This window comes from Phaethon lepturus, unplaced genomic scaffold, assembly GCF_000687285.1.
Source record: "Phaethon lepturus isolate BGI_N335 unplaced genomic scaffold, ASM68728v1 scaffold57360, whole genome shotgun sequence".
In the NCBI taxonomy this organism is placed as follows: domain Eukaryota; kingdom Metazoa; phylum Chordata; class Aves; order Phaethontiformes; family Phaethontidae; genus Phaethon; species Phaethon lepturus.
Window position 1 is genome coordinate 1 of NW_010515259.1, and position 14686 is coordinate 14686.

The 14686-nt window shown below is 41.9% G+C and overlaps 1 protein-coding gene across 1 annotated transcript; it reads left to right on the forward strand.

Moving 5' to 3' along the window:
* Window positions 1-1301: 1301 nt before the first annotated feature.
* On the forward strand, window positions 1302-14326 carry NUP54 (nucleoporin 54kDa). The gene is given in 14 exon segments (XM_010295448.1): window positions 1302-1350; window positions 1353-1574; window positions 3860-3943; window positions 4073-4211; window positions 4270-4277; window positions 4935-5164; window positions 8043-8230; window positions 9101-9297; window positions 11029-11083; window positions 11649-11742; window positions 12260-12367; window positions 12758-12877; window positions 13250-13360; window positions 13705-14326. Coding segments are annotated over 14 exon segments (1734 nt in total). The 3' UTR covers window positions 13834-14326.
* Window positions 14327-14686: the final 360 nt, after the last annotated feature.

Genomic DNA, 14686 nt, shown 5'->3' on the forward strand with positions numbered 1-14686 from the left:
CCGGGTGTGGACGTTTCCTCTCGCCTTTTCTCGGTGGAGCCGGTGAGTTGCGAGGTTCCCCGGTGCTTCTTCCCGCCCGCCTTTGGTCAAACGCTGTCCCCACCATACCGGCCGGGTTTTGTTGGGTTTCTTTCTTCCTCCCGCACAAACAGCTGCTGCACAGTGGTGGTGGGGCCGTGTCGGGACCTGCCGAATGAAGAGTGGGTTGCTCTTAGGGCACATGTGATGTGATGATGCACGGTGGTACCTGGTTAATGCTGCCAGGTCACTCGGATCATTACTTCTGATTGCAAGTAGTGATCTTTTATGGGTGAGGTGCTCTTGGAAGTTAATTTCTGAGCAGTGTAAAAGCGCTTAATGTGTAAAGGACGAAAGCCTTTTGTCCTCTGTTTTGCTGCTGTCAATTGAGTGTCAGTTTTGGTGAAAGGTAAGCCAGAGCCTTCCTTACTCTCGCTTAGTTAAATGATTCTTTGTTGGGTCTGAGAGTAGACACTGTGAGTAAGTCCTTTGGACAGGGCTCATCCTCACTGCAGTTAGCCTGGGCTATGCTGCGTGATCTTTCACTCTGACACACAGATTTTCTGGCCTCATCTTAAAGTAAAAGATAACCCTGTACAGCTTGTACACTGTCACTGTGTTTATTGTGCTCACAGACCAATATTGGAGGGAATTCTGGGATCACACCCTGGGACTTCTCGTTGTCTGTCTGTCTTGTCTAGTATGAACCTGTTCTCAGCTCCTCCTGGGGCAGGAACAGGGGAGTCGCTGTATTAGCCCATCTTTCTTAGCACTGAAAAACCTGGATGTATCAGGTAAGGCACCAGCAAATGCTGGAGAGGACAGATTTTGTGAATGTAGCTTGAATAAGTCTGCCCTGGAGTCTTTGAGGCATGCGTGGTACCGCAGCTGCTGGAGTTGTATTTTGTGATTATTCTGCTATTGCTGCTCATATGTGGGTGTGGTATTAGCATGAAGATAGTTTATTCTTGCCTTCCTGATAGCTTAGGAAATAATTATGCTACAATCAGTTATACTAGTACAGATTCAGTGGTATCGAGCAATCTTAGGAGGCTAAAAATGACTCTTAACGGGAACTTTGAATATTCACATGGATATTTTCATGTGTAGCTTTGAAATAAGATTAGAAGAATGTTAGCTGCTTTATATGCAGTATAGTTGAAAAAATAACACCCTTAAAACAGTGATGTAGGGAGAGTGGGTTAAACGGAAGCTTTTAACTGTCCTTGTGTTCAGTCAAATCATGTTTAATGCCAGTTAATATCTTACTCTTGTTTTTAACTATGCCTATCTTGTCCGTGGTGGTGGAAAAATACTTTAGCTTTTCTTTTCTGAACCTACCTTTTACTTAGAACTAATGTTACCTTGCTCTTTTTCTGCTTCCCGCTTGTCAGGATTTGGTGGGCTTGAAACTACAAACTCTACCGCCAGTGGGTTTAATTTTGGGGGTTTCGGATTAACTGCTAATCCTGCAGTGAATTTTAATATTGGGAATTTCGGTGTTTCCACTACCTCAACTCCACCATTCAATTTTGGTAACAGTCTGGCAAGTGCAGGTAGATAATACATAAATACTTGTTCTGTAATAAATGTTAATAGCAGAGGTCCAAGAATTACATTCCCAGCTGAGAATCTATATTTAGTACTAATCTGCATATCCAGTGAAGACTGGAGATAGAAGCTCTGAAAGTGGAATGGGTTTGAGAACCATAGCCTTGTAGGGCTTTTTTGCCTATTCAATTCTCAAGAAATAGCTGTTGTGGAAAAATAACCATGCAGCAAATACTCAGCCTCTGAAATGGAAATGAATTGTGGTAACCTACCAGTCTGACCCAGTCTAAAATTGAGCCTCGATTACCTAGCAAAAGGGCAACACGAATTTTCCGTTCAGATGCAGACAGTCACGAACAGTTGCAGAGCTGGTCCCTAACGCCATGTTTCCTGACATGAGATTCTTGGACTACTGCAGTCATGTTTTTCATCTTCCCCTGCGTCTCCTCATTGGCCTTCCGTTGGCTGTTGTGAACGCACTACACCTCAATAGTTTCTGTGGAGAAACAAATTTTATACGATCAGCACAAAATAAACAGCCCTCGCTGTGATCGCAGTTTCCTAAACGCCGTTCTGCACCCGGAAATAGCACACATCCCAGGCTCTCGTTAAGAGATTCTCTATGTTGCTGGGAGGGTCTTCTGCGTGATGTGTGCGCTGGGTATTGATTAAGAAAACCGTTCATGGCCTCACTTAGTTCCATCAGTTCTAAGCGATCAGCTGATACAATTTGAAGTGAAACGTCTTCATATAAAAATGCTTAAGTCTATGGATTTCTAATGCTTTTACTTGTGTAGAATTAGCCCATGGGGTCTCGTTGCCGCTGTTCGTATAGGAATTACATTCATTCCACAGTGTCATTGCTCCCTGTGTTAGCGTACTCTTACCTGTTTCATGCACTCGAGGGTTCTGATTTTGTTTTTATTTGGTATGAATGCTGTCGGACTGTATTTCTTTAGCTGAATTTGGACTACTCCAAAAGAGAACCTGGATACTTAATTTTGTTTAGCGGTTTGCACTCTTAGATCTTTTTCTCAAGAAAGGATGACTAAATTGCTGCGAGTACAAAACCACCTAAAAATTGTGTCATCTGATGGTCCTCCCACTTAGGGTTTCTCACTGGCTGGTAGGACTGAAACTTGAATGTTCCAGGGACCAACTTTTTATACCTGCCCGCATTAAGATGTTTGCCGAATGAAAATAAAATGTGATTGCCTGTCAACTTTGGTCTAAGCTATTTATTTTGTCTGTATACTAGAGGGTGGTAAGTATAGTAGGTCTGAAGAGAGGTGCCGGTTTTGGCTATTGACATGTGAGTTAGCAGTGGCAGCATCTTTTTGACAAAACCTTTGTAGCAGACCATCTTTCTTCATTTGAGTGGATGTAAAAGCAGTTTGAAATGGAGAGACTCGATTCTCCAGGGCTAGTCAGGAGGCCACAGGCTGCACCTTGGGCCGGTGGTGCATTGGGGTACGGTAGCACCTGTCTCAGCACAGCCGCCTTGTATCGGGGCACCTCTTCTAAGGGGGCAAATGGGAAGATGGGTTTCTTGGGGCTTTCTCTGGCACAGTGGAGCTCAGGCCCTCACTCAGGACTCCGTCTGGTAGCCAGTGATTAGTTTTCCTGAAAAAATGTGGAAGGCTGATAGCTATTGCCTCTGTCTTCTGCTGATAGTGGTCAAACCTCCAAATGAGATTTAATTGGGATGACAGGGGAAACTACGCCTGAAAAAAAAACCCCACCTTTGTAGAATTTCACCTGTTGGTAGAAAGAAGTCGCTGTCCTGGCGTTCCCACGTAGGCACAGGAATTGTGCGTGTCCTAGCCTCAGGCTTTGCTCGATTCGTTTCTATTTTTGCTCTTAAGAAGTTAGGAGTGTTGAAAAAGCTCACAAAACATGAGGTAGTTTATTAAATACTTTAGCAATGACATTGACTAGACATATCCCTGAGAGTGAATCTAAGAAATACTATTATTAGTTGTGTCTGTTACTAAGGAAAGCACATGCTGCTGGTAAAGGAACAGGATATTAGTTAACTGCCGCTTCTTTGTATGCTTTTTTGACGCACCGTAGATGTATTGGCTTTCTGGTTCATGTTTTCTCCCCCGTTTCCTTGGACAATGAATTCGATACCCATGATCAGTGTGAACTACATGCTTGTAACATCATACATCCATCTGTCAACATCTCTTCTCATAACACCCTTTGAAGCGTGCAGTTTATTGTCATGTTACTTACAGCTGCCGCTCACAATGTGCTGTCTACCTTACTTACAAACTTTGTTTGTTAGGTGCGTTTGGAGGATTTGGGACAACTACCACCACTGCGGGACCAACATTTAGTTTTTCTGCTCCCACCAATACAGGCACCAGCGGTAAGACAGCACAAGTCTGAAAGCGTTTGCTTTAGAACGAACAGTAGGGCACAGCCCTTCACAGTCACGTTCTGTGTTTCACAGGTACTATTCTCCTCTAAGTCAATAATTTTTTGCTTATTTCCACAGGACTCTTTGGTGCTACCCAGAACAAAGGCTTTGGATTTGGTACTAGTTTTGGCACAGGAACTGGAACTGGCTTGGGTAGTGGGTTGGGAACTGGGCTAGGCTTTGGAGGCTTCGGTACCCAGCAGCAACAGACCAGTAAGTATGGTCTTCTCTTGGTTTGCCCCTTCCTTAGCAACCAAAGCATAAGGCTGCAACAGACGCACAAGTAGCGGGACAGAAGTATATTATAAAAGGAGGCTGTTACACTTAATTTCTTGATTGGTGGAGAAGTTGCAGAAATGTGGCTTTTGAAATGCCTACATGTGCAGTACTTGCCTTTTTCTTAAACTAGAGCTCAGGCAAGTTTCTGAGCTTCACCCTTGAGTTTCTGACAACAATATTTACCCCTTTGGTTTGGCAGTGGTAGAAAGAGTACTCGCAGAATTGATGTTGGCAGTCACAGCAATACTAGCAAGGAGAGGAAAACAGTGTTGAGTTCCCTTTAAATGTGAGTTGGATAATGACCAGCTGTAGGCTCTCAGTCCACTGAATTTGTACCGACAAATCTGCCCTTCAGATTTGGATGTTGAAGGTGCTAGATGATGTCATGGGACAACATAGACCTCTTATTTAAAGAAAAAAGAAAAAATCTTTTCTTCGAACTGGGCATTCAGGAACTTCTGTTGCTGATGAAGGTTGGGAGTAAAAAGACACTTTTGAAAAACATTATCTGATTTTGATTTATTTATTTATTCTGTGCATTTATTTTTCTTCTCAAAATGTGAGAAGAAGTGATACAAGTGGTATGCAGATAGTACATGTTAGCGAGCGAGTCTGTCCTGGTTGGTAAAGGAGTTAATTTTTTTTTCTTCATCCAACACAGCATTAGGAAGTGGCTTGTTCAGCCAGCCTGCTCAGACACCTGCCCAGTCAAACCAGCTCATCAATACAGCCAGTGCCCTCTCGGCTCCGACACTCTTAGGAGATGAGAGAGATGCTATTTTGGCAAAATGGAACCAGCTTCAGGCCTTCTGGGGAACAGGCAAAGGGTACTTCAACAATAACATTGCTCCAGTGGAGTTCACACAGGAAAACCCCTTTTGCAGGTTTAAGGTATGGAATTTTTCAACTACCCACAAACAGTTCTGAAGCAGCTACTCTGCTTGCTGAGTGTCAGAGTGTCTCATGAGTGTTAAATCAGATTTTGTTACCGTTAAGAGTATCTTTCCAGGTAACGTACACAATTCTGATGCATGCTAATTGAAAGGTTTGAAGATCTACAGGTGCTGGAAATCTGAGTGCTGTGAGGTATGAGATTGAGTGCATATGTGGATCATGAAACTAACCTTTTTCTATGATAGCGTTCAGATTAGTGCATGTGTGATTGGAGCAGATTTCTGGAAATAAATTTTAACATGTGTTTGTTTAGGTTACAATATTAGAGAATCTGTTTAAAATAACCTTCGCATCTGAAAGAAACTGTTAACATCTGGAATAAGAACTTCAGGGTCTTTCTCCATTGCTTTGCCTACATTAGAAAAACCCTCTATGAACCTGTCCCATGCATAGCTTTTTAAATACACCAGCCTTAAGCTTTCTTGTGCCTTTATCCTTGCCAGTGCTAAAGCTGACTCCATTCCTTGTATGATATCGTCAGCAATCCCACATCTTGCTTCTGATGTCAAATATTCTGCAAATCTTGCGCTTGCTGACTTTCTTAATAGAATCATAGAACGGTTTGGGTGGGAAGGGACCTTTAAGGGTCATCTAGTCCAACCCTGCTGCCATGAGCAGGGACATCTTCAACTAGATCAGGATGCTCAGAGCCCCTGTGCTAAGCTTCAGACTTGAAAGTGGATTTGGGTTAGGCGCGGTGATACCCTTCTTTCCCAGGCTGATTCTTTGAAGCGCAAACTTTCTAACCTGAATGTAGGTTAATACCTAATTAAGACTAGGTTTGTTTGTGCACATTGTGACACTTTCTGTAAAATCTTGGCAGCAACTGAGCGCCTGCATAAGAAATGTTTGGCTTCTGTTGTATTACCTTTTTAGATGTTACCTTGAATATTTTGTTGATAATGCACCTGAAAGCTTACTCACATGTAAGTTGTTGCCTGAAATGGTTTTAGAGATTCACTTACCAAAAGGAGAAGTTTTCCATTCAAGTTAGACAACACCACATGCTAGGTTTACTTTTGTCCCTATGACTTGAGTATTACTAATGTCATTATGAATTCGTGTACCTTAAGTGAAATACAGAAAAGTTCAATATATGCTAGCAATGGTGGATGCCTAAGAAAATTAGCAGAGAAGTCGATAGCACAGGTATGGGAGCAAAGCGTCATAATAAGCACATTTGGTTTATTGCCTCTGTAATGAGACGTAGGATAAGGACAAAGCATTACCTGAAGGGTTTCGCAGGTGTTCAAGGAATCCACTTGAACACAATTCTAGCTCTAGAACAAACGAGAAGCATGCAGAACCCAGAAAACTATGCTTCTTTACAAAGTAAAAAATCCAATAGTTTGAAAATATTTCATTTCATAAAGGAGTCTTGAAAGATTTCTTCTTTTCAAACACAAATACCAGAGGAATCATGCATGTGTGGCGTTCGTACTACTTTACACATAATGAGATGTAGTCTTCTATGTACTGGCAAGTCTTTCCCCGCAGTATGGGACTCTTTCACAGCTATGAAGATGAAAGGGATGCTCTTAGAAAACAGTAGGTGATTGTGTGGAGGTTGGTTTGTTTGGGGGTGTGTTTTTTCTTTTGAAGCCTCAGAAGGAATTGGGGACAGGTGTAATACCGGTAACTGTGAAGTTTCTTTCCTTAAAAAGATGAGGTTTCCCTCAGACTCTGTCCTTACAGAACTGAGTTCTTCCTCAGCTGTTACTGTTGTGCCTCATGACAGAACGGTCCTACTAAAGAAGGCTGATTCTGTGAGGCTCGCCATCGCAGGGAACTATCTGCTGCTGACCAAGACCACGCTCTTGGGCACACCCCCAACTCATTTCTCTCTTCAGCTGAACTTGCACAAGGGGAATGGCGCAAGTCACCCTTGAAAAGCACGCACCGTCCAGTATGTCACTGGTGATACATTGGTGCGACAGCTCATCAGAAAGACAAGATGAAAACTGCCGCTCTGCTTTTGCTTACGATGAGTTAACAGTTTAGGTCTTTCTCACAAGTCACGTGGAGTTTACACTGGAGCTGACAGGGGTTTTTTGAAACGGGGAAGGCACGCTGTTACCTAGCACAGACGACAGTGAGTGTTGCTGTATTACATTATGATGTTGAATTAAACATCTAACCTTACTACAGCTTTATCACAGCAAGATTAAAGATAACACCAATTTTATAAGCAATTGTACAAAGAAACTATGACACTTGCTGACACAAGGAAAATTGTCTGTCCCAAACTCTTGTGTGATAATCTTACTTAATGCATGTCTTAGCTAGCAGAAATACTCCATGTCCGTGTTTTGACTTGGGCTGCCAGGCAAACTGCCCAGATCTACAGTAGGTAAATGCTAAGAAATCAATAAAGGCTTTCAGTTGGCTTATCTTTAATTAGGTTATGTCAGTAACTGTTTTTCATTCAGACATCTGGAAATGTAATGTTGTAAAACTCTTCTGGAACTCTGGTAATTTTTCTGTATTAAAGTCTGGTCCTCTGGTTCCTTTTGCGACTCAGAAAAAGTCTCCCAATCCATGGCTGCTTTTTTTTTTTCTTTTTAAGATGGGGAATGGATACTTACCAACTTTTTGTAAAAGTCTGAACTGTTTCAAAAGCTACTCTACTGGTGGTCTTGTGAGAGCACATTTTAAAGGGGGATTAATTTTATGTTTCTGCATTTCTGAACATGTTGTAACTTGACTTTTGAACTAGTTACTCTAAAAATTGAGGGGTTTAGCCCCTACCCTTAATGCCACATGGGTATGCTTTTGCTAAGTAATATATCCCCAGTTCTTGTTTGTTCATTTGCAGGCTGTGGGTTACAGTTTAATGCCCAACAACAAAGATGAAGATGGCCTCGTGGTCTTGGTCTTTAATAGAAAAGAAATAGATATACGAAGCCAGCAGCAGCAGCTCGTAGAATCGCTACACAAAATTCTGGGAGGAAACCAGACCCTCACTGTCAACGTAGAAGGTGTTAAAACGATGCCAGATGACCAGTATGTGAACTTTATGCAGTTTTGGCTTTTTATCCGGTATTGCATGTTATAAAGGGTTGGTGCTTAGTCTACTCTGTCTCCCTTTCTCTTTGATTTTATATCCGTTCATCCCGAGTCTGATTTTATGTCTTTCGTTCCTTTGTGTTGCTTTTTCTGAAGGCGTTCAGCCCTGTATCTTTCCTGTGTATGTTACTTGCTTTTGCTGGAGTGCACAGCTGAGGACCTCAGCTCAAGGTCAGGAAATAGGTTTCTCCAAACCCTTCTCAATAGCAAAAAATGGAGATGAGGATGCTTACCATGACGGTGGGATAAATACCTAGTATTTTAGGAGCTGTGAGGTATTCTTCACTTGGTCATGTGTAAGGTGGAAGGGCACTATGCACTTGGGGTGTTTAGTAATAGGGTCTTCGCAGTGTTCCATATCGCAAATGTTTGTTTCGGTGGGAAAGCTCTTCCTGAGGTTAGCTGAGCCAGCTTGTTCTGCGTGTGTTACGTCACAGTGCTGTCTGCTTTGACTTGTTTGGGGCCTTCAGGCTAGTCTGCCTGAAGTACTTCAGCACGCTGACATTTCTGCTTCCTACTTTCCCGCAGCCAAAGGTTTTAGATTATTCCTAATGTAGTGCTAGTATCGCCATATAATACGGTTGTTAAAACTTGTGGGGACAATGTCATTTTGTAGAGTATTTACAGCTTTCCTCTTTCTGCCTTGCTATGTTAAACCCTTGATTTACTTGTACTTTATATCTCAGCTAAAGGAAGTTAACAGTCAGCTGGGAGAAGTGGTAACTTTGATTTAGGGTTGTTCTTTATTGTGTTAATTTCTATACGCTGCTGGCCTTTTTCTGACAGTCGACATATTGTCTCGCTCAGGACGGAAGTGATCATTTACATTGTTGAGCGCTCGCCCAACGGCACTTCGAGGAGAGTTCCCGCAACGACCCTCTACGCCCACTTTGAACAAGCCAACATAAAATCATCCCTGCAGCAGCTGGGGGTCAGCCTCTCTATGGCCAGAACGGAACTTTCCCCAGCACAAGTGAAACAGCTCCTGCAGAACCCTCCTGCCGGTGTGTAGTCTGGGGCTGCGCAGGGGCACAGCTAGGCCTCTGCTGGGGCTTTTTTTGGGTCTCTGGGAAAAACGCAGCTGTCAGCCCACTGGAAAACACCTTTTGAAACTATCAGGGTTTCCAAGGTATTCTGGCATGCTGTTGTAGGGTTTTTGATCGCAGATGGTTTTCCCACTGAAGTGCAATGTAATCCACCAAGACAGTTACGATTTATCAGGAATTTGCCACACAACACTATACTGTATGATTCAGCCACTTGAACTTGTCCAATTAAAAAAAAAAATAAATATCAGAATAATCATGTCCTATAATCACTTCCTGGTGTTCAGGGGGGTCGCTTAGCCTGTGTATGCGGCCACAGATAGTACATATACAGCTTTGTTTTAGAGTAGTTAAGCGCCGTTCATGCTATTTCACAGGATAATTGTAGCTTATTCTCTACGTCCACACAGCATCGCTTGTGGTACTTGGAATGAACTCCCTGCAGTGGGTCAGGGAAAGCAGCCTGTGGTTTCCAGCAGACAATATGTACTGTGTTCAGCAAGACCATAGCGTTTAAAAACACAGCGAAGATTATGATATCTGGATTGCAAAAATAACTTGTCCTACTCTTGCAGAAAAATTAGAAGACAAGCAGCAGTTTTCAAACTGTTGCAGCATTTAGGAGAAGTAATTGCTATGCGCACAAGCAAGTTGACTTTCTTTAATATAGGAAGTGTATGATAAGGCCTGTGTAACGATGGTTGGGCACAGCTTGTTAGTCCATGACTGAGAAGGAAGCTGAGTTAATCAAGCAGGAAGATGTGCAAGAAGAGGTGTTAGTGCTAGCTCTAGAGAAGCAGTCACAGCCCGAGAGATGAGTTTTGGTATAAAGACAAGAGGTTTTATGAGGAAGGACCTGGAGTGTTGTGCAGTGGAGAACGTTACGGTAGCTGACAGTTCTAGTCTCCTCTTTAAGCTGGCCTGAAATTGTTAAATTACCAGCACTTTTTTTTTTTTTTGCTTTTTTTGGAGTGTGTGTGTTTGGTCAGAAAGTCAATTGGTTTCCTATCAGTGTTGTCTGTTGGGTTTTTTTCCAAGCATACCTAGGTGTGTGCATTTAATATACTGATCTGATCTGCAGTCAGGTTTGGAGAAGGTAATAACTTGCATCATGATATTAATGTACGTGTACAATTAGACAGCTTTTGTTTTACACAACTACCTAACAAAGCAGTTCGTGGCAAAACAAGCAACTGTTCTGTCAACAGATAAAATCCTTAGACAAATCCTGCTAGGAACCATGATAATTCTTGCTGGGATTATTTTTCCAACTGGTTTTTTACTTTGATTACTTACTGTTTTTTTTTTTTAATACTATTTTTTCTATACAGTAAGCAACTTAAAGAGGAAAGATGACCCAAGTGTAGCATACAGTGGAAACAATAGGACTTTTTCCCCTTGAAGTATGGCTTGTCCCATTTGATCACTTAGGGGTTGTTCCTTCCATATGCTTTCAACCAGAAGTAGTGCTTGACAGCTTTTTGGACTGAACTTACTGCCACAGTCCAGGACCAAGACTTTTAAGAACTATCCTTGTTTAATTAACTCTAATTTGTATAACAGTCATTCAGGTTAGCAGAGTTTATAGGGTTTGTGTATTTCCTAGGATTTTTCTGCTTAACAGCTGTAAGATATGATATCTGTTCAGACCTAGCCATACTAAAAATGTGTGTGTTTGGTTTTTTTAAGGTGTTGATCCTATTATATGGGAGCAAGCCAAAGTTGATAATCCTGATCCTGACAAGTAAGTCTAATAGTCTGTCCAGGTATTACAAAAAGACTTGGAGAGGGGAGAAAAATATTACATTGTGTAGTACCCTTCAGGTAACTCGTAAGAATCTTCTTAGAGAATAACTTTGTCAAATGCTGATCTCAGCTGAAGTAGTGAGGATTGCAAGAAAAGCCCGTCTACTCCCTTTACCCACTAAGGCGCTTAAGGGTTGTCAGGATAAAGAGCCTAACTTGCATTACTTTGAGTTGTGGTGTCCTCCATTACATGGCCTAGTTATTGTGACTGACTTTTTTGCAACCATTATGGGTTTTTCTTCTTTATTCCTGCAGCTGAAGGTGATGTACCCTCCAGTGGTTACAGATAACTTAAGCTGATTGCTTTATGAAAAAGGAAGAGGTTGTTAGCAGTAGTGAGGACTGTAGAACTTAGCAAAACAAGATATGTTTACGTATAATCTTCATTTGCAATAGGCCAAGATCACCTGTAACTTGATATTAGATTATGCTCGTAATTATAAATCCATACTATGTGTCTAATATAATAAAGTGTGTTGTAAGAAATATTTGTGTTCTTGTAGACTTATTCCTGTGCCAATGGTGGGTTTCAAGGAGCTGTTGAGAAGATTGAAGGTCCAAGATCAGATGACCAAACAGCATCAAACTCGATTAGATGTAAGCTTTCTCACCTTGATCATGACTGCTTGCTGTTGACAAAGGATGTGGTGTTAAATGAGCTTTCCTTCGTGCCTCCTGTGTGTTGAAAACGGAAAATGGAACCATGAGCGTGGTGCTGTGACTTGTTATCGCTGTTTCTTAATATAATCCTTAATTATATCTTTTGGACAAAAACTGAGCAGTGTGTTTTGGATTCCGGTTTTTTTTTTTTCAGGTTCAAGCTTGCTGTCTTGTTATAGGCTAATTCAAACCCACTGAATTAAGTTGCACTGGCACGGACTTTAATTTGGGCACCCAGTTTTCTGATGCCTTCTGAAAATCCCAGTTGCAAATGAAAATAAATAGAAACCAGAACAGTGGAGGTCTAGCAGAAAACTGTCTGAAAGCACCTTTGGTGAGGACACTAAGTTGCTGGACCGAGTACTGTTTTGAAATTCAAGGCTTCAAATCAGGTTTGAAGTGTTTTGTTATCAGAAACTCTTATAACTTCCAGATGACTCTGTCTCTTCTGCAGATAATATCAGAAGATATCAGTGAGCTGCAGAAAAACCAAACGACAACTATGGCAAAAATTGCACAGTACAAAAGGAAACTGATGGCGCTTTCTCACAGAACGTTACAGGTAACATGGAGAGTCTAAATAACTTGTTCTGACACATGGTCTAGTGCCAGAAAGCAAACTGACGGGGGGCAGGATGATCTGGGCAATCATGTGCAGGTCCAGTGTTGACCAAGAAATTCTGATTTCGTCCAAAAGGTATTGATGTAAGTAACAGGCAGAGCTGTCAAGGAAAGCTGTAGGTGTGCAGTGTGTCTTTCTACTTTGGGAACCTTCCTCTCGCTTACTCAGAAATCGTGGGACTACCCTGAGGTCTCGGAGAAGCAGACTAAACCACAGAACAAATCTGATGAGAGACATGCTGGAGGAAGGGCAAAAAGAGTTGTGGATAGGCTGGTGGGGAAAGAGATGGGCAAAGTCTTCTCTAATGAACCTCAAATGCTTGTTTCGTAGGTGTTAATAAAGCAAGAGATCCAAAGGAAAAGCGGTTACGCCATTCAAGCGGACGAAGAGCAGCTTCGTGTACAGTTAGATACAATTCAGTGTGAACTTAATGCACCTACGCAGTTCAAGGTGAGTAGGTAATAGACCTTTGCCAACAACTCTGTTTTTCCCTCACAAGAGAATTTTGTAAGTTTTCCAAACCATGCCTATATACTTGTTGTGGAAAGCTTTCACAAGAGAAGTCCAGCAGTGTTACTAGGCTGTAGTGTCACGCTCTTTGCTGGGTTAACTGATGGGTAATTGGGTATTTTTGAGCTCTTGGAAGTATTGGAGTTGCTTGCCCTTTGCATGTCATCTTAAAAAAAAAAAAAAAACCACACACAATTACAAATGGAATGAGCAGCCATGCTTCCGGTCCTGGTGACTTGAGGAGTGATACATGCTGGAGCTCTGACAGGTGTAAATGAGTTGCATTTGATTTAAGCCTGTTTCTCTTCCCAGGGCAGACTGAATGAGCTCATGTCCCAAATCAGGATGCAGAACCACTTTGGAGCAGTGCGGGCTGAAGAGCGCTATTACATAGATGCAGACCTCTTAAGGGAAATCAAGCAAGTAAGTATTACGGCGTAGAACTCTGGGATGTTCTTTGAACTTCGTACTTCAAGCCAGATACGCACTAACTTGGGAGATGTATCTAGAATGTCTTGGGTCTTTACTTGTTTGCTGATGAAGTCCTTCTTATTGCTGTCAGTGACAGTGCATTGAGGGATTGTACAAAACCCCTCTATGCAGTTTGGCTATTAGTGCAGAAAATGCTGGTTTTCTTTCTTCCAAAGAAATTATGCCAGGCTTCTCCATGTGCCAAGGCCACCAGCCATGGCACCTTTGAGAAACAGTACTTGGAATCTGTGAAGTTGAACTACGCTTATGCTGGTTTTTAAATTATTTTCCTGCAGCATCTGAAGCAACAGCAAGAAGGCCTGAGTCACCTCATCAGCATTATAAAGGATGACTTGGAGGACATCAAACTTATAGAACATGGGCTGAATGAGAGCATTCCCATCAGAGGAGGAGTATTCAGTTGACATGGTGGGTTCTGCTGCTGGGCTTACGCAGAACATGTTACTCAAGTTCATGGTTCACCTTCCAAGGCTAAAACTGTTGAGGTAAAATAAAACACGTAACTTCTAGGAGCAATGGTATTTTGGCTGTTACCTTTAGAATTAGCAAAGCCTCTCCTAAGCTTTTGAACTTGACCTTTGGAAGGTTTATATTTTATAAAGCTGTATATGCTTTAATAAAAGAAGGAAAACTGAATCTGTTCAGATACTGTTTTACTATAAAAGTATATGTACTATTGTACATTTTTTCTGTTTTTTTTTTCCTTTTTTTACAATAGCATTGTCCTAGAAATGCAGTGCCAAGGGAATTGTTCCACTCGTGACTTGGTTTGTGGAAAGCTTAGCCCACTTCGATGTTTTTGTCAAAACAATCAAGTAATGTCACTATGTAAGCAGCTAATTGAAATCATTACAGATACTTATGTTGCTATACCTATGTCGGTCTCTGCAATACCTGTAGTTTACTGGGGCAAGGTGCTGGAAGTCGATGTTTCCGGTTTCTGTCCTTCTTTTGGACTGCAAGCATCTGAAGGTTATGTTTTTATCACTTCATGTATGTGTATTATACTCAGTTTTGCTGCCCCTTAAATAACAGCAGAATGTCTAGCCATTGTCTTCTGCCTTTTTTTTTAATTGCCGGAGAGTAATAAATTCAGTCCGACTTTGTAATAACTTGTTCACGGCGTTGGCTTTTTCCTCAGCTACCTCAGCAAAGCAGCGCAACTGTTCCCAGCTCCATGTTAATGCACTTCCTTCTCCTCCCAGCAGGGCAGGTAACAGGCTTTCAAACCCTCTGCCACTGTGCTGCTTGGCAGCT